The sequence below is a fragment of the Gordionus sp. m RMFG-2023 genome, chromosome 3 (assembly GCF_954871325.1).
Source record: "Gordionus sp. m RMFG-2023 chromosome 3, tfGorSpeb1-WG-v2, whole genome shotgun sequence".
NCBI classification, from domain to species: Eukaryota; Metazoa; Nematomorpha; class Gordioida; order Chordodea; family Parachordodidae; genus Gordionus; species Gordionus sp. m RMFG-2023.
In genome coordinates this window covers 5,170,434-5,191,744 of record NC_088777.1, presented here as the reverse complement: position 1 = coordinate 5,191,744, position 21,311 = coordinate 5,170,434, and the positions used below count along the sequence as shown (strand labels likewise).

The 21,311-nt window shown below is 29.7% G+C and overlaps 1 protein-coding gene across 1 annotated transcript; it reads left to right on the top strand.

Moving 5' to 3' along the window:
- The first annotated feature begins 298 nt into the window (after positions 1–298).
- Positions 299–21,183, top strand: LOC135926651 (bestrophin-2-like). Its single transcript, XM_065462580.1, has 9 exons — positions 299–559; positions 4,065–4,199; positions 8,968–9,134; positions 10,358–10,512; positions 11,198–11,275; positions 14,523–14,675; positions 19,577–19,657; positions 19,864–20,015; positions 20,568–21,183. Exons 1-9 carry the CDS (start codon positions 381–383, stop codon positions 21,181–21,183), a joined length of 1,716 nt encoding a protein of 571 aa, XP_065318652.1. The 5' UTR covers positions 299–380.
- The last annotated feature ends 128 nt before the right edge of the window (positions 21,184–21,311 follow it).

The following is a 21,311-nucleotide window of genomic DNA, read 5'->3' as shown; positions in this document are numbered from 1 at the left end:
CCAAATTTTTTGTATCTCCATGCTTAATATTATTTAATATTAAATCTTAATCGAGACGTTTTAGTCACAAATCTGGCCTTTTAACAACATTATAGCTTTGTCTCCATAAAATTTTCTTGAATGCATAATCTGTAATTTGAATATAAATATTAATTTTATATTAACACTTAGGGAAACAAAATTAACAATACTGAATTATATAATAATATTTATTTTTAGTTAAATATTATTGTGATTTCAATAATAAAAGTTGGACAAGTAGAATATTAATTGACATTTAACTTTCCAAATGTTGATTTCTGTTTTGAGACGGGGCCCATCTAGTTAAAAGAATTTATGTTATGAATTTATTTCACAAATCATATTAAATCTCATATCAAATGACTATAACCTATTCTTATTCTGTTGCAAATGCAACTATGGGAGGTTTCGGAAAATTGCTTCTTCGATGGAAAGGGAGTATTTATAAACTGATGTATAGAGAAATGCTTATTTTCATTGGATTGTATACTATACTTAGCATGATATATAGATGGTGCTTGACACCTGTGCAGAAAAGGTAAAGTAAATTTTTTAAATTGAGCTTTTAATTACTGTTATTTATCTTATCTTATTCTATTTATAAAAACAATATATTATTTTTGAAAATGAGTAAACATTTAGGATCTAATTATATTCTGGAATATATTAGAAAAATTGGTTTAATTTGTAACCAGGGTTGAATATGATCACAAATATATTTAATATCTTTTTAAGCAAGATTTCATACTCATCAATAAACAATGATTTGCTTAAATTTTTTATATCAGAAATATGGCTCAACAAAAGATTTGTTATATTTTATTATTTTTTAAATTTATACAATTTTATGAAAATCATTTAAACCTATCTGCCTAATGTTCAAAATATTTTAACCTGCCCACCTAAAGTATATTGACAGGTCACATCGGCATAACTGCCTATTTCAGACCCCTAGTTCAAACTAATCCAATATTACTTTTGAACCAAACCTAAACCTTAAATTAAACCAGTACCTACAGAAGCAACATATGCATGAACTGGCCTTTATTTTTAAAAAAAATATATTATCTTTATTTATAATTTTTTTATAATTAATAATGGTGAAATATTCAGCCCTGCCAAAGTATTTTAAAAAAATGTTGAGGCTGGTCGGGGTATTTAAAATTATTTTAGGCCTGGCTCAGGTATATTTAAAATAATTATATGCCTGGACCATATACCTGAGCCAAAAATAGGGCTGGAATTTTGAGTCTCTGAATTAAACTATCATTTTTATCTGAACTGAATAGATTTTTATTATGGTTTGGATCCCTTATTATATGCATGCACCTAGCTGAATAATAATAATTAATTTCCTATAAAAATATTCTTATCTTTATTAATCATGGTTTGTCTAATTTTTGATTTGACATATAAGTTATAATCTTATCTTTTCAATTTTCATTAAAATAATAAATTTATATTTTGATATTTAGGACACAGCCTAATAAACATAAATTTAACAAAATGAGCAGGGTTTATAAAAATGATTGTGACTAATGAAAAATTTTCAATAAAATATGTTTTATCAAAAACTTTGAATAAAATTGCAATAGATTATATTTTCTATAAAGATTGTGTATATAATAATTAAAAAAAACTTATAATTGTTTTTTTCATCTTCCATTATATAGAAAAAGTGAAATTAGTTTTTTTTGCAATTTCGTATATATTTATTCATATTATAAATATTTAAAATTTCAAAAAAAAAATAAATTTTTGGCTTGATAAAGAAATTTTAAAGCTAGATTAAGCTTATAATATGTGCCCTGGGCCATTAACGAAAGTTACTAGATATTTATTTTAAACCAAAATAATTTAATTAAAATTATTTGTGAAAAGACAAAGCAAAATATACAGGAGTTTTATAGTGCAGCCTAATTGAGCGTTTTTGAAAAAATAAAGCAAACCAGTTTGCGTTTTTATTAATTTTTAACCATTTGAAGTGCATTAAGTTCCCACTTCGATACTGCCTTTTTTAAAATAGAACTTTATAAAAGTTTTATCCAGCATACGCGTAGGCATCTTTGTCCAAAAAGGTCATATTTTTTTTTGCCAAACCGGTCGCACTAATTCAATGTGAATATACGAATTACTGACATAAATGTCACGAACAAAAAGAATCTGGTAAAAGTACCTCGGACCAAAAGACACAGGACAATATTGCCCCAATTTTTTAAACAAAATTTTTAACGCTTTGAATAGTTAATTTGTTTGTGCGTTTTTTTTGTCCAGGTACTTATGCCCGGGTCTTTTTATCCCTGCAATTTCTGTCTGGAGTGGATTATGAGGAATAATCTTAGCCCAATAAGCTAAGCTTATAAAAAAATCGCGAGCGAGCCTGACCCAAGGGCTAGCTCACCCATGACGGCTTCCAGGATTCTATAAAGAGCTTAGAATCGGGGTTTCGGCTCTGGTTTCCGATTCCTGATTAACCAAATAATTTTTTTTAAAAAAAATAATTTTTGAAAGTTATTACGAATCACGTGATTTATCTAAATTCTCATTGGGCGCATAAATTTTTTTCTTCTTTGTTATATAAGCCATCCCAGGATTTTTGAGCATAGTGCCAAAAGATCGTTACGATAAAACCTCTTTATTATAATTTAGCTATCTAATTAGATTTATCGATTTAGGAAATTCATTTATTTATTGAACAACTTCTGATTTATACAAAAATAAAATTTAAAAATAACCCTTACTTATTTATATTTAATTTAATTTTAAAACGTTTTAATTTTAAAGGGTAAATTTAGAAAAAATAATAGTAATTTGCGATTACTTTTTTAAAACAACTTCCGTTCACTTAAAAATTTAATGTATATAATTATTTATTAGAGAAATAATTTTCATGTTGGAACTAGGCATTTTATAAATATATTTTTTTTTTCTAAAAAATTAATAATTTCTATTTTAAAAACCATGGTTCGAATTGCCCGGCGCCTAATGTTTTACCCGGACTGCGCGGTCCGACCGAAAAACTATTTAGCGGAAATTGGCGGGCCCCATTTTTTTTCTTAAGTTTGCGGTGCCAACCGCGCGGCTTTCTGGTTAAAACTAATAAGAGTTTGGAATCCTGACTTGGACTAAAAATGGTTCCGGATTTTAATGCTTTTTTTTTACTAAAGGCATTTCCGGTTTCCTGAAAATTTAGAAAAAAGAGATCCTAGTTCAGAATTTAAACATTAAATGAACCAAGGTAAAAAAAATACCCGAACCTTTTCATACTGAACCCGAAACACAAATTTTTGAACAATATAGAATAGTTACCTATCTACACATTTTTAGAACAGGGTTCTTTATATTTTAAAAAGGGGGTTCTTATAGGATTAGCATTAAATCCTTGAAAATCAAAATGTGTTCCTTATAAATTGCAAAATCGAAAATTTTTGGCCCGCTCAGTCAGGTCGCCATTTTTTTTTATATAATAGACCCAGCCCATTGTGGCACGCTACTTTAATTTTTTTTTTTTCAACCTACAGGGAAGGAATCTCAAACTCAATCCTATTTTAATGTTATGCAACTCCTGACTAAAAAAATGAATATTCATGTTTTTACAGTGATATTCAATCGGGCAAGGAAAAAAAAGGAAGAATAGGAAGGAAATTTAACTATAATATTTTTTCGGGCCGCTACCCAAGCCTATGATGTTCATATTTCCGGCCCACGGGCTGAACCGGCCTGTTGGACACTATGGCTCCTATTCCTAAAAATGTAGGGTATTAGGTCCGGCGCAATATTACTGGATTATCGGTTTTTTTTAAGTTGAGTGACATTTATTGAGAAATGTAATATCAAAAATTCGGATACCAAATTAACTAACTCATTTAGTGCTAGCGCTAAGTATTAGTTTATTTTTATATTTCTTTCATTATTATTTTCGATATAAACTCCCCAAAAAATAGGATATTTTTGTGAACATTTCCTTTTCGACCATCAATTTAATGGTTTTTTAATAATAAATCACCTTACATTATTTTATTATTTGTATAAATAATTTAAAGAATATTCGAGAAAATAGCACTGTATTGCCATACCTATACCGATCTCATACCGCTTTCGTTCGTCTTCGGATTTTACGTCGCCTTAATAGTGGGACGATGGTGGCAACAGTACAACGCTATTCCCTGGCCAGACACGTATATATATTAATCAATTTTATGACAGCTATATTAATTTTTTTTGCACTTTATATAACATTTCTCATTTCCGACGAGATATCAGAAATTTAAAATGATTTAATTTTTTTTCTTAAAGACCCTCCAGGAAAGTAGAAACATTTTATAAATTATTTATAAAATTTTTTTTTACTGATCCCGGAAATATTGGGAGGGGGAGAGAAAGTAAATCGTAATAGCACTAATTTATTTATATAATTGCCTTTGTTAACAAGTACACCCGCCCCCCCCCCCCCTTTCTCAAAAAACAAAAATGTCGAACGATAAATGGGTAGATATTGAGCCATTATTTTTTTTATTAGGTTAGTTTCAGAATTAAAATGGCTCCCACCGGGGATTGGACAAGAGGAAAAAATGTTAATAAAGTGCGATGTAGTTTATGTATTTTGTTCAAGATGGTGTATGATTAATTTTTGAGGGTATATGTTTAAAAATTTTTTTCTCCCAACTGAACAAGAGACGGAATCATAATACATTTCAAATGCTTAAGAAATCGGAACCCTTTTTTTTAGAAAGGAACCATGTTAGCCCAAGTTTTCAAACCCCGATCCCAAGGCGTGTGCCGAAAAAAGCTCTCCGCTGAAAAAAGTCTTGTGGCGCGATGCCAATTCCCCCTCCCCGCCCTGTCTTTTATCGGTTGAGCCATTCGTTATGCCCCACCAAATACATCGATGCTGAGGCTAGGATATATTTCGCCTGAAATCAGATTTCGTGGTTTTAAGAGTCCACCATCAATCAGCTTGGACGTGAAATGAAATGTTACAATAAATCCCTCCCACTCTGTTGAAATATAAGATGAATAAAATATTGATAGTGAAGCCTCAAAAAAGTGATCACCCCCCCCCCCCCCCCTACCCCCTCCCTCACTTATCTTGACTTGACCCCCTTAGATGTCGTTCCTTCCATGGTGCTTATCAACAAAATGTTCAATAATATCGAATCAGCTCTCTTATGCTGACCAAATCATAACGACTTAGAATTTTTTCTTTAATCAGATTTTCGCAAGTTATTGCGAAGTAATTTTTTTTTCTTCTAAACATTTGATTATATGATTTTTTTTTTAAAAAATATAAATTTTATTGCATAGGACGTGAGATTATTTTTTATAGTAATCCGTTCCATGGTCAGGTTTGTATTATGTCAATTTCTCATGTTACTTTTACTACGGTAAAATTCCCGCCCTGGAAATTTTGGGAATTTAGAGAAACTTTCTAAAAAAAATGTCCCAAATTTTAGCCTAAAATGAGTAATGGTTGACTCCCGGTGTTATGGACATATTAAATAGAGTAAAAACCCCAAAGAAATAAAGAAGTCCTAAGTTCCAATAATATAAATTCGAATGCATTAATTTATTTTGAAATTATAATTGATCGAAATAATATCATATGAAATTAATTAATCGGAGAATGAAGGAGTTCAACTCACGCTCTTCATTCTATAAATGATATCACTCCTCTGGCTGATTTCAAAGATTTCAGGAGTCGAAATAACTCGATAACCCCGACGAAGACTACCCTGAACAGATTCACATCTTGAAATTATCTATAATTGCAATTTATGGAAAATTAACCTTTCCACGCATTTATTTCTAATTTTTTTTTACTATTTTTTGGAATGGGTTATTCTTAAATAAGATCAAATTCTCTTCGAAGCGGCATTTTTTTTGGAAGAATCGATAAAAAAAAATCTTTACAAATATTTTCCGAGAAAAATGCCTTTGAGGAAAATCAAAATATTGTTGAAACTTTTTTTTCTAATTAATATTCAATTATTAGAATTTAATTAAATATTCTCGGATCGAGGGGGGGGGAGGAGAATTAGAAGAAATTTTTAAAATTTCCTTCCAAGAGAATATGAATGTTTCCGGTTTTTTTACATTATTATTCAAATTGCGAGTTAATTATGCGGTATATTTACATAATACTCCTCGAAAATTATAAAATATAAAAATTACTTGAGAAAAAAAGAAGTATCACTATTGGTTGACCTCGATGGCACACCTGTTATCTTTTTTTTGATATTTTGTAAAATAATTTTTTGAAATATATATTTTTTGCATCGTAATAAAGAATTGGTTTGTTTGTTTTTGTTTGTCATATCAATTCAATTAATAAAGAATAATACATTATGCATCCATAGTTAATAATTTAATTGTGGATAATTATTAAATATGGAAATTTTAAGAGCAATTTTCCTAATGGATTCATATATGTTCTGTCAGATTATAAAATGGAAGGGGTGTCACTTCATCACTCACCGAGAGTGAGCGACAAGGATTCAAACCCGATTCGAGGTCCATAAATTTGTAATTGTTTTAATAGGAGACGCTTTGCGAACATGGATCGAACAGGGATAGATTTTTTTTGGATAACCACTTAACCCCTGACTATTTACGGATTGCGCGGGGTTGGGATTCAATTTGGAATTGTAGGTTTATTTTGACAAAAAAAGGAGCTAAATGATTCCTAAACCCTGATCGGGTATGAAACCCTTGAATTTTACTATATTTTGTTAAACAAAAACAACATAAATGTGCGATTCGCCCCCGCGAACTTTCACCCTTTAGATCTAGACGCCAGATCTCACGAATTAGTCACGTGTCTCACGCTTCTAGTCCTTTTCTTGCTTCATAACTGATATTTAGCCGTCTGACATTATTGGTTTTTTTTGTGTATTTTAAGGCAACAGTGACGCGGGTTAGGGTTGGAATAATATGTACTAAAAAATGGGTGTTGTTTTTACTAAAAATGTAGGCGTTGTTTGGTAAAATTCGCTTTACGTTGACTGACGTCATGGAATTTTTTTTTAAGAAAAGATGGTATTCCATAAAATGTATAATAAAAAATGATTTTGGATTTTTTTTTAAGATAAACATTTTTGAAAAAAAACTTCGTTTTTAAGTAAACGAGGTTAACGACCTCACTCAATTATAAAGCATGGGGGAGGGTAAAACGGGACGGGGCTTATTGGGATTATATAAATAATATTTTTTAAATTTTTTTTTTATATATTATTTATAAGTTTATAATTCGATTGTTATAAAAAAATAATATATTTTTAAATTTTCTCAATTTTATTTTTTTTTGATAAAAGGAGGGGAAAAAAATCAATATATAATATAATTTAAATAAGGAGGCGAATCTAGTATTAGTAATCCGAGCAGGGGGTCTTTTTATAAATCGTTCCGCTATTCCATCCGATCTGCACCCGAAAACAATAAGCGTTTTTTTCGAAATCGGATTTCGGTTTGTTCGCTAATAATAAAAATATTACGGTTATTTTTAATAAAAAAATTTTTGGATCGTCACCTGGTTCAACTTATTTTTTGATAATTATATCCCCTTGTAAAAAAAATTAAAAATATTGATGTTTAGACTAAGTCTAAATGCTTTTGAACTATGACATTTTTTTTGGTTTGTTTCAATTCCATGTTTCGGAACGTTCTGGTATGCGCTCCTGGAAAAAAAATGATATCCGATTTCGTTTCTATTTTACAAATATTACAAATTTTTATTCATTACTCTTTATAATATAGCACAATTATTACATCTTGAGCATCCATAAAATATATTCTCTATGTGTATGCGAGGGGTGTTATAGATTTGATTATCTCCCCCCCCCCCCCCCAAAAAAAAAAAAACACCTTTCAACAATAACAAATCCAAATTATCTACCGAGTTTTAAAGCATTTATTATATAAATCAGGTTTGGGCAGTATCGCGGATATTTGTATCTTTTGGAAAGTATCTTGTAAGATAAGTATCTAAGATACATATTATTTAAAAGTATTTGTATCTTAACCAATTTTGTATTCAAAAAGATACAGATACTTTAAAAAAAATTTATATTGGTTAATTAAAATTTAAAATGGTATTGTTTTAAGATTTAACTAAACCATAGTATTTACACTTAGTTTTAACGGATTAAACCTGGCATGAAGGGGGGGGGGTGGAGGAGGGATTAAAAGAATATTTATTGGATATTATTTTCAAATAAGAGGTAACAACTATCATAAAAGTAAGAAGAAAATTCTCATTCCCCGTCATTTTTGACGGGTTATCTTCTAGTATTATAAAATTTCAGATTAAAAATGTTATGCTTTTAAATTTACTGGATAATAATATTTGTTAAGTCTTATATGAAGCAAACCTGGTATTAAAGAGAAGAGCGTGTATTTAAGAATGAGCCATCTAAAATATTATACTTATTAAACGAAGCCAATTACAAATATTATATTTATAATTTATGTAATAAAATTTAAACTTTCACGTATACCATTTTCCCCCAAGTTCTTGTTTCCGAAACGTGTCCACCAATTTCCGTTAATAATTTAATTAAAGTCGATGACCATTATAACCCTAAATCACGGTACAAATTTTATTCATCTAAAAACCAATCCATCCACATTTATTGGCATGACAAAAAACAACGGAACTGTCACGCGGGCGTGAATAAATCATATTTCAGAATATGAGACATTTTAAAAAAAATTATACGCGTAGCCAGGATTTCCATATAGCTTTTTGCACGCCTTTGGCTAACGATATATTTTTTTATCACCCCCCCCCCCCCCCCCTCCCTCAAATTTACGTTGTTAGCCAATCCAATTCTATTAATCTTTGTTTAAGAGCCAAAACCAATTTTTTTTCTTATGTTTCTTTCCGATCACTTAATGTTTTATTATGGCCTATTATATAATGCTTAACATGATAACGTTATTTTATCAAAGCTTAATGCTGAAGGTGACCTCCTACGTGGTAGGCGACGACGAGAGAGGCCAAATGATGCGAAGGACCATGATGCGTTACGCGAACTTGATGCTAGTCCTGACGTTGCAAGGAACCAGCATTTCCGTTAAAAAACGATTCCCGACCTTGGACCATTTAGTGGAAGCTGGTTTTGATTATTTTTATACGAAAAACATTTTTGGCTCTTTCTATAATGTAGCAAGTTACACAACGCTCATATTGTATTACTAAACAACCCTTAAATTTCCATATCTGTCCAAATTTTTTTTTTGACAGATTTGGACATTTCGATCAAAGTGAACCATTACAGGGCGGCGCTAGGAAATATATTTCTATGAATTATTTTATATAGGTGTCACTTTTTATACCATTGATTTTTTAATAGGAATATTGATGTTTGTTTAAATAATTGGACTTCCTAATAGATCAACACGACCCAACCCTCATTAATTATTGTCCCAGCACTTCCCAAAACAATTCCAAAAAAATTGCCTGCATATTTTTTTTGCACAAGTTTCTAGACTCTGATTTTTATATTATGGCCAGCCTGTGCTTGACCTCTACTAATCTTATTCGTTTTTGAAGACTGATAGACAGTGCCAGTTACCCAAGTTAGGCTGTATTCACATTACCATAATTGGGAAATATTCGCAGCGAATTCGGAACGAAATAAAAGCTGATCTCTTGTCATATGAAAATATTTAATGCAAAAATTTTTTTAAACATTATTTCTATTACTAGCTTTTATTATATAACAAATAAGAATCTTGCATTGTAATTTGATACCCCACAGAATTTAATCCACTTTATTTAGCTAAGAGAAATCTTAACCAAGCCATGGATAAAAATATTGCACAATTCAGAATCTTGTATAGGGCGGAATGAAGAAAATAACAAAATAATTTGTTTATTATTTACACAACTCTAAAAAAAATTAGTAATCGAAGGTGAAAATCGGTTCCTATGCGAAAGCTCAATGTTAATGCTTCGATTTTTGAATATATGCATTTCGCGATGTATAATTATTTCGCGCTCCAATGTGAAATCAGCCTTGGGCTTTCTTTACAATAAGCGTGACATCGCGCCCCGCTGCATAAATTACACCAAACACATCATGTTAAATTATATATGCCATCGTTTAGCGATGAATTACCCATCACTTGAGCGACTTTGCCGTATTTCGCGCTAACTGTAAATGATGCCTTAGCATATAGATGCGTTTTCAACCATTAAATTTATTCTTTCCCTATTATAGATCAGGAGTTATTTGCTTATAATTAGTACATTTGTATGAGCAATTCTAAAATATTTCTTTATTTAGTCGTACCCACTAAAAAAAAATTAACAAACTTAAATATAATTTTTTTTTAGGGTTAATGACGAAAGAAGATCTAAGGATGATGGACAGTATACCTAACGCTCACGGTAAATGGTGGTTTCCTTCCATATGGTTTTGCACTCTAGCTGTGAGGGCGCGTAAAGAAAATAGGATTAGGGACGATTACTTTTTGGATAGGATTATTAGAGTTTTATTATTATTATATCTTTTTTTATAAATTTTTTAAAAAATAGTTTATATTAATGTCAACAGGTCATAAATATGTGTCGCATCAATATTTTTTTCTGCACACGAGGAAGAGGCAACTAAATTTGATGACTAATTAGGTAATGTCTTTCTGTCCTTTTTTAATAAGAAATTAAATTCCTTCCTTTAATCATTCAAAAAATGTTTTTCTTGCGTTATGACCTCTCTATTTCCGCTTATTTTGAACCAGGACATATTGTGTGATCTAATTTTCAAAATCTGACCTAAAGTGGAATTCCTATTTACATACTTAAATTTATTGATATAAGTGTTAAAAAATAATCATAGATATAATGAAACATTTTCATTACTCTGTCTATACATTTAACAAAAATGTGCTTCCACAAGTAACTAAGTGTATCGAATCCGAAACGCAGTCATATAAAATATTTCATAATCTCAATCAGAAGGCACGGCTCTCAGTTAGAAAAAAAAGAGAAAGAAACTTAAGTTGGAACCCGTATTAATCAAGCAGACGAATTTATAATAGGAGTGACATTTTATATACCCTGATATTATACCGTTTTAGACTTTATTCGAGGCAAGTAATTATCGTTTGCGCAGACGATTGGTTGACGACCTTTTTTTAAAAAAATTAAGACTAACTAATCCACTTTTTTTTGAAGGATCTCGACGATTTCAGGGGCAAATGTGGTCTCTTATTCGCGTACGATTGGATCAGCGTGCCTTTAGTTTATACTCAGGTGACATTTGCTTTATAATTATATATGTATCTCGTTCATTAACATGGCAAATACTCGTGTTATATTCACAGACAACTAGGTCGTTAAATAGCTCTCTAGACTGATATGTTTTTTTAGGGGGAAAATTAAGGGGAAGGAGATAAAGAATCATAAAATAATTTATATAATGGCAAAATCTAGAGTTACTATATTGTTGGGTTTGATATCAGAATTTGGTAAGATCTTGTAAAGATTTATATAATTTCAATTTAGATCCTTACTTGCAAGGAGTCCTTATTCAAGATATTCTGCAAATTTTGATTTGTCATATAATATAAATATGTAAGGAGTTATCATGAGATAGTATATATGTATGTCGTATTGGGATATGGAATCATGTGGGATTCGGAATCTCAATATGGGGATTCGAGATCTTGAATCCCCACGTTTTATTCGGAATCTTTTTTTAAGAAATTTTTTACAAAAAAAATATTCCGAATCCCCATGAAAAAAATATAATAAAATAATATAATTACATTTTCTTCACTTTTTTGCGGCACCATATAATTAAAAGGCCAAAATAAGGGATTTAAAAAGAGAATTTAAAAAAAGTAAATAGTATAAAATTAAGGCCTATAATGAATGATAAGGGATAAGGTTAAGACATTTTTGTTTTTGTAAATTTCTAAAAAAAAAATATTAAATATTTTCACATGATTATATATTTATAAAAAATCAGAATTAAAAAATTATTCATTCCAACAATTATTCAATGCAATATGGCATTTCGTCGAACATTTTAGGTTGTTCTTGAAACACTCGCATCTTTTATTCATGCAACCCATTTTGCGATTGCATAACGATGTTTTCCCATGTTACATTCCAGGAAGCTCCTAAATATTTTTAGCACTTTAAATGAAAAATTAATATATTTTATGTACACGAATTAGTTTGAGGAGTATATGTGGTTATTATAAAAATAAAAAATAATTTTAAAAAATATTTAAGGGGATTCGGAATCTTTTTTTTTAAAGCAATTAAATATATATTTTTTCTTCTTCCTTTTTTTAGCCGCCTTGGCGGTCACCAGAAAATTATTATTTTTTTAGAGATATTTAATATGTATTACTTCTATGCTTTAAATCATTAAATATGTACTAATAAAAAAATATAAAACTTTTATGCGGAAAACTAAGCAGAGTTTGACCAAAGGTTTGTTCGTCCCCGGCAGGGGCCCCTACACTTTCTGAGCGATGGAATAGAATACCCCCCCCCCCCCCCCCTAAAATTTCTCCCCTCTATTTCTCGAATAAATGGTTAATTATTTTTCGACACGTCTACAAATTTCAAAAATAATTCTTATTGCATCAATCTTTTATTAATTTAAATTAAATGTAAAAAAAATAAATATTATTTTTAAATTAATCATTTAGACAAATTAGAGGAAGAGAAAGCGAAAGAATTTATATTATCGTCATTATTTAATTGTTTAGATAAAGTTTATTTTTTTCAATGATAAAATGGTTAAATTATTAAGAAATAAATCTTTCATGGTACTAAGAAGTCTTGGCAGTATATGAGGTAGTAAGAATTTTTCATCTCTTAAATTATGCCACGTGAAATTATTAAATAAGCATTTGTATTTTTTTGGTTAATATTTTTAGGCATATTTTGAAATTACAAAACTAATTTTATGACAAAAATTCTCGGATAACAACCTAATTTGCTTAACATCGACCAAATTTATAATAAGACCCCCCCCCCCCATTTATTATTTAATTTAATATGTATTAACGGAATCACGAGGTCGAGTCCGATATCATAAACCAGAAATCACTTGGTTATGGATGGGTGTGGTAAAACAATAAAAGAATTTTAAAAAATTTAAAAATAAGTTAGAAGCAGTTGCTTCGGACCCCCACCGTTGTAGGGGCCACTTGTCCCCGGGTAGGTTTCACTCTTTCCCAAAAAAATATTCCAGAAAAAATAACATTTTGAAAAAAGTATTACATATATATTTTTGAAATTTAAAACCTACTATAAAACTAATAGAGCTGAACAGAATGAGTTTAATTTACTTTTAATTTTATTAAGGTTTGCTTTTTAGGGCTCGACAAGACCCAGGTCTCCCCTAATGAATGAAAAGGGATAAGGTTAAGAAGACACTTTTTATTTTATAAATTTATATAAAATCATAAATATTTTTACATGGATATATATTTATAAAAAATCCGAATTAAAAAAAAAAATTATTTATTGCAACGATTATTCAATGCAATATGGCAGTCATTTCGTTGAATTTTTAAGGTTGTTCTTGAAACACTCGCATATTTTATTAATGCAACCCATTTTGCAATTGCATAGCGATGTTTTCCCATAGTTTGTGACATACCTTGAAGCTTCTAAATATTTTTAGCAGTTGAAATAAAAAGTTAATATATTTTATGTACATGAGTGTATATGGTTACTATAAAAATAGCTTAAATTACCTATGATTGATATATCTTTGTTGGGAACTTCAAAATCATTAAATTTTATAGTTTTTATAGACTAGAGGCAATAAATGGTGTTGAAATTCTTCCAGCACACGTTCCTACCCATATTTTATTTCAATTTTTAATACTTTTCCTTTTAAATTTTTAGAACAAATATTAGTTCTATCTGTCCTATGGATAGGTAAATAAATACTTTTATTAAAGAAGAAAAAGATTCAAATAGTAATAGCAGCGGTAAATTTACATATTGATGCCGACTTAGTAATCCTAGGTCTTGGGTTCAAATTTTTTTGGTGAATATGATATAAAATGATTTTAAACTAATATACGTGCTTGTATAATCTTATAGAAGATTTATCTAATATTTTCCCATCTCCTTCAAAAATATAAATTTCTTTCTGGGAGAATTTTTGCGATATTTTATCATTAGTCATCTAATTTATTATATTTTAACTATTTATTATTTTTTATACTTCAGTTTATATATATCTTTTTTTACACAAATCAATGTAAATACATCAATTAATCATCATACACAATTAATAAAATATATTTGAATACGATTAAATCATATTATCAATTGCCTTTGAGGTAAATCAAATCTATTACGTATTTCTCATTACTAAACAGAATATAACATGTTCTATAACTGTTTAATTTTTTCACCCTACATTTAGATCTAAGACAATAATTGCCCATTATTTTTTTTATATGAAATATAATCCAAAAAAAAACAAACCTAAGTTTATAATTAATTTCTATCGAATTTACAGGTCGTGACACTGGCACTCTACACATTTTTTTTGGCAACTCTCATGGGGAGACAGTACCTGGACCCTCATCAAAATTACCCCGGTCGTGACGTCGATCTATACATCCCACTATTTACCATCCTCCAATTCTTTTTTTACATGGGATGGCTCAAAGTTTTTGCAATAATTTTTTTTTTTTTTACTACACGCAGTTAATCGTGTTGAAAAAATTCCGTCAATAAAGCATGCGCAGGCAAAGGAATTCTACTATGAGGGGGAGGGGGGTTATGAATTTGTGTAGATTTTATGTCATGACGAATTTCTTGGAAATACCAGCTGTATTTAATTTGGATTTTCTTCTTTTTTTTTTTACTCATTTTGATTTAGATTTTTTTAGGTATTGGGGATCTAAAAATAAGAATCTATATGCTCATCCCGAAAATACGCTAAGCATTGAGACGCTAGTTGATTTATGCTTATTCTTGAAAAAAAAAAATTAAAATTGAGCTATATTTTCTTAAAGAATGCAAAAAAAAACCCGGGTTAATAAGGATTAATAGTTAGACAGAAACTAGGTTTTTGTGGGGTTAAATTGGAGCAATTACCCAAGGTCAGACAAGGAATGAGTTAACACCTATCGTAATTTCAATTAAACATTTGAGAATTCTTGTTTTTCTCATGTATCTTAGGAGGGTGGACATAGTTCAATATAGATTTTTATTAACTCTCGAAAAGAGATGTAAAAATACCTTAATAAAAATATAATATTTTATTGCAAAAATATGATTTATATTTTATAAAATATAATATTTTATTCCAAAAATTATGATTTATTTTAATTTTATATTATCATAAATTTTAAAATAATTTTCATTTTCCTCGCGAGTCTTTAAACTTATTTATTTTTTTCATTAGTGCAACTCTTCAAATCTAAATTTTAAAAGTACAAAAAGCATATATTCTCATACATAATTAATATGATATATAAGGGGTCATTATATTTTTTTATTATATACTATATAACTGGTATAATAATTTATCGATGTTTAATTTTATTTAATATGATTGCAATATTTTATAGTTGCCTTGGAAAACTTCCAGAAACATTTTATTAAAGTTACAGCTAATAACAAGAATGGGTATATATATCAATAAGCAAATATTTTCAATTGACATATAATTTCTTTAATCAAAGGTTATATTAACAATTTACAATTTAATGAAGTTGATAATAATTGTACTGAAGAGGATATTGTAGTAATGTATACCAGATTCCAGTAATCCTAATAAAATAATATCCCCCCCCCCCAAACATATATAAAACTATTCTTAAATACTTTTAAAGAAAATACCAATAATTTTTATAATGTATCAGGCACATCTAAAATTAAAAAAAATTTTTGCCGCTTGTAACAACAAAATCAAACACAACTATGACTGTGCTTTTGGCATTAGCTATTTTTATGTCAAATTGCCCTTTTCATTTAGTTGAAAATAAATATTTTATCAATTTTTTAAAATTAATGCGCCCATCCTATAAAATTCCATCTAGATATACAATTAGTAAATAGACTTTGAATATAATAAAGTGACAAATATTATCAACAGCAAATTCGATATTAAGATTTTACTCTCATTAGCGATGGCTGGACAAACATTCGCGGAGAGTCCATCATTAATTTCATTTATGACTCCAGAACCCATTTAAATCCATTTGACTCAGGATCTAGTGCTCACACTGGTGATTATATCGCATCTGAGTTGATCACGTAATTGAAGAAATTGGTAGTAAAAAATTTATATCACTAGTAACCGATAAGCAATAAAGACAAAAATACACTAAACATTTCATTTTTTTTATTGAATAACTTTATTAATTACAAGAAGCATGTATTATAAATTACATTTAAAATTCATGAGATGTAATTGAAATATCATCATTTATCAGTTGATATTGAGAAATCGTATTATGAAGTCTTTTGATGATATCACTAACGTGATGTATTTGTGTGATCCTTTTAATGTATGTATGCCAGATTGATATTTATTTTTCCACATTCTATTTCTCGTTTTTCAATGAATTTTATCAAAAGCTGGCGCCTTACTCCTTCTGACGAGGCACTTGAGGGGTATCGGTAGAAATATTACTGCCACTTGACAAAGGGGGTTGATTTGTACACAACCCTTTCCACCACAGTGGTTTAGTATGGATCGAGCTATCCCATTTGCCAACTCCTTTATAGAAACCTTGTTTTGAACGAGATTTATCCATAATTTTTCCAATATCGTAATTAATTTGGCCTTGAAATATCATTTATTAAATTTAAAGCTACTGTTAATTCGCAGTCTGTTAAATTTCGCATCATAATACCTAGGATCCAAAAGATTTGTTGCATAAAATGATATTCTCGGCGACAAAATTTCTCTCATTTATTAATATGCATCTTAACACTTTTCAAATCATTTTCATTAAAAAATAATAGTTGATAAATTGAGTTTATCTTTTATATCCCAAAATATTTCTGACGTCAGATAATACCGCTGTATCCGATTCTACGATTATAATTTTGTTCAATTACACACTCTAATTTATCCCAATATCCTTTGTCCAATATAATAGGCCTTCTCTGTTTGCCTGTAAATAAACTTGATTTTGCAATTTCTTGCAAAACTTCCTTATTTTTCACTGCACTTTGCAAACAGTATAATAAAACCTCCCCATCTTGTCGGACTTGCAATTTTTTTTCAATATTTGATTTTTAAAAGTTACCAATGAAATACCATTAAATTTTATATGTTTAATTATTTGTTTGGTTTTTATGATGATCTTTTCAATAAAACGTATTTGGCATAAATCTTTAAGCAGATTTAAGCTATGTGGGGCACATTCACAGCATTCAATATAATTATATTTTGCCTTAACAAGACTCCAGGCCTTTTTCATATTCTTTCCATTATCAGTTACTAGTGAGATGAATTTTTTTACTACCAATTTCTTCATTTACCTTGATCAGCTCAGATCCGATATAATCACCAGTGTGAGCACTAGATACTCTGTCAAATGATTTAAAGAAAATGGGTTCTGGATGGACTCTCCACGAATGTTTGTCCAGCCATCGCTAATGAGAGTAAAATCTTTTAAAGTATCGAATTTGTTGTTGGTAATATTTGTCACTTTATTATATTCAAAATCTTATAATGTATTACTAATTGTATATCGAGACGAAATTTTATATGCTGGGTTAAAATATCTATTTTCAACTAAATGAAAAGGGCAATTTGACATAAAAATAGCTAATGCCAAAGCGCTGTCAAGTTGTGCTTGATTTTGTTTAGTTACAGTGTCAGAATTTAATTTTAGATGTGCCTGATATATTATTAAAATTATTGTTATATTCTTTAAAAGAATTTAGAATGGGTTTATTTATGTTTTTTGGGGGATATTATATTAGGATTACTGGAATCTGGTATACATTATTACAATATCCTTTTCAGTAGAATTATTATCAACTTCATTAAATTATAAATTGTTAATATACCTCTGACATTTTTCGATATGCTGAGACATATGGGAAATTATATGACAATTGAGAAATTTGCTTATTGATAACTACCCTTTCTTATTATTAGCTGTATCTTTAATAAAATGTTACCAGCTTCTGAGGCATATATAAAATATTGCAATCATATTAATTTAAATTTAACATCAATAAATTATTCTACCAGTTATGCAGTATGATTAAAATTTAAAGATCCTTATATATCAAATCTAAATATTCCATAATATTTCATATTAATATTATGTATGGAAATATAATGTTTAACATTTTACCTTTACTTTTATAATTTTAAAATTATAGATTTGAAGAGTGGCATGATATAATAAAATTAAATTATAAATCATATTTTGCAATAAAATATTATATTTATATTAAGGAAAATTTTCCCTTATTCCCGGGAAATTTCCCTACCTTTACATCTCTACTAATGCCTATCATCGCGTGATAATTGGAGTGCTTCTAAGCATGTATTTTTTTTTAAAAAATTGACCAAAATTGAACTTAGATTTTTAAAATAAATGTGTTAATATTTTATATTTTAAATCATTTTATTTTTTTTTAATTAAAAAAACGAAAGTAAGCTAATTAGCAGTGTTGTTGCATTATCTACTTTTGGAACCAAGCTTTTAGCCTAAAAGAAAATTGACACAATATCTCTTAAGTTAAGCCTAGATTAAAGATTGAAAAGATTTTTTTTTATGATAAAATCTTGGTTAAGCCGTTTTGAGGTTCTCTAAAGATAAGTGATTTAACGAACACGCTAATTATTTTAGGACATTCCAATTATCATACGATACTATTACTTTTACAACCAATCATTTTCTTTCGCGGGAGTAAAATCAAAATTACGTACATTTTATACAATAACTTTTGAATGCAACACAAAATTAATATACCAAAAAAAAAACCCAAATTAAATAATCTAAAGATGAAATAGAGCGTAAAATGAGAAGAATAAGGAAGGAAGAGTAAGTCTAGCGAAGATCTGGTTTGGGACTATTCTTGTATAGATCCATTAGCCAAACTTACTCGAGCAAAAAAAACAACCTAAAATTTTGAAATATTCGGAAATATCAGTAGATCACAACTTCATTCTAATCATATCCAAAAGCTTAACTTCCTTTAGTAAACTTGCCTTATTCTTCTTCAAGGATTTAGAATCTCACATCCGTAATCATACTGGTGATCCTCGGAAGGCCTCAGACAGAGACTGATTATAGCTATTCTCAAGGCGAATTATCAAAGTTTCAATGACTGCCTTTACTCCACAGATCTTCTCTAGACTCACTCTTCCTTCCTTATTCTTCTCATATCACTCTTATTTCACCTTTGGGATTTTTTTTTTTTTCTTGTATAAATTTTGTAATTAGATTATTACAAAAGTTTCCTATATAAAATATATGTAACGTTATTATGATATTTTTTCTATCATTATTATGAAAGCAAATAAATAGGTCTTTTACTGGTCTATTTCATAATATATATATTTTTTTATTATTTAATATATTTTTAAAGGTAGCAGAGCAACTGATAAATCCTTTCGGAGAAGACGACGATGATTTTGAGATGAATTGGATAATCGATCGTAACATGCAAGTTATATTATATGTTTTTATTACCCCTTCCCCCACCTTCTTCCAAGAGATCGCCACCTCCCGCTTAAAAAAAAAATTACGAAAAATTAATTTTTGTAGGACCTTCTGGTGATTGAGGAAAAAGCTTAGCTAATAATTATACAAGTGTATAATAATATGTATATTATAACATTTTTTTGTCCCTTTCCAAAACAAAAAAATCAACAGGCTAGTTATATGGCTTGCGATGCCATGTTCAATAAATTGCCCAAACTGCAAAAGGATATATATTGGGGAGACATAGAATTCAGTGTTCCTTACACCAAGGGCATCACGCAAATGAAAGGGGAGCCATTCATAGGATCGACCATGAATTTAGAGTATTAAAAAGTTATCATTTTCTTCTGAGACCCGCATATGTATTTAAATCACATTTTTTTTAACAAAGTTTTTTGATTTGTTCTTATTTAGAACTATGACCTTACGTCATATTTTTCTCATAAAAAATCGGCGCGAAAAGTTATGTAATTTTTCGCTTTATTAAAAATTTGCTCTTTATTCCCTTTGCCATTCCCTTTTTTTATTTATTTGGTGAGGGTTTCTTTAGTTTTATTTTTGTCTATTCAACAACAAAAAAAGCCACTAAAAGAAAAATGGCCGACAATTTATGAAAAAAATATTCATTAGAAAAGAATTAAATTAGAGGTCGGTTTACCCGAATTGGAGCGTAAAAATATTTGAAAAGTTATTCAGCTGGTTCAGTCCACAAAAGTATTTTGCACTTGATTTCCGGTCCCGTCTCGAATATCTTTTTGCCCGACCTGGCCGTGCCTACCTCTAGATAAAATACATAATTTTAAACACCAAAATTTGAACGAAGCAGTTTTTTTTTACCTTGACGATTAATTATATCCATTTTTATTCTCTACCAGTATACCGCCCGAAGATATGGGATTCGTACCAATGGACACCATACTAGAGGCCGACACGAATGAAGACGAGTACGATGATCGATCTTCCGTCTCATCCGATTCGGCTCGCTCTGAAAACCCCGAAGAAAATGGACTCCTCTTGAACAAGGAACACAAACACAAGGGCAAAAAAAAATTTCTTCTCAATCAACGGGACAAGCAAGTCATGAGAAACTTGGACGTACTCAAAAAGGTGGACGTTTTTAAGGACTTGGAGAAGATCAAGATGGTTGCCGACCTCATGATGAACAAAAAACATGGTTCCGAAAATCGCAACTCTATTCCAGACTCCAGGCTGGCTTCGGTCACTAGCCTTCTCCACTCCTACCATCAGAACAGGAAACACGATAGTAACGCGAATAATATCGCTCACGTTAACAAGGTAGACGAAGATATGGGAGATCACAAACTCGACCGCAAGGATCGGACGCAATCGCGGACTAGTAGCGCCAAAAAGAAAAGCTCGAATAGTAGTTTTTGGGGCGGGAGCGTAAAATCGTTGAGGACCGGAAGCGTTGTTACCATCGGGGGGCGAAAGGAATCTGTTTTAAACGGTTCCCGAGGATCAAGGGGTTAATATATTAATTGAATGTTTCGTTTTTTCCGTTACAAATATCGTATCGACCGATACTAATATCGGTCGATGCTTATAATTTGATCCTAAACGTGATGCTAACATTTTTTTCATTCTCTTAACATGTTAAA

What these genes read in the sequence shown, in the direction of transcription:
- LOC135926651 (XM_065462580.1), top strand. Translation starts at nt 381, where the DNA reads ATGACTATAACCTATTCTTATTCTGTTGCAAATGCAACTATGGGAGGT. An exon ending in TTTTGGATAGGATTATTAGA is followed by an intron (nt 10,513 to 11,197) that starts GTTTTATTATTA and finishes TTTTTTTTGAAG; the next exon opens with GATCTCGACGATTTCAGGGG. An exon ending in TAATCGATCGTAACATGCAA is followed by an intron (nt 19,658 to 19,863) that starts GTTATATTATAT and finishes AAAAATCAACAG; the next exon opens with GCTAGTTATATGGCTTGCGA.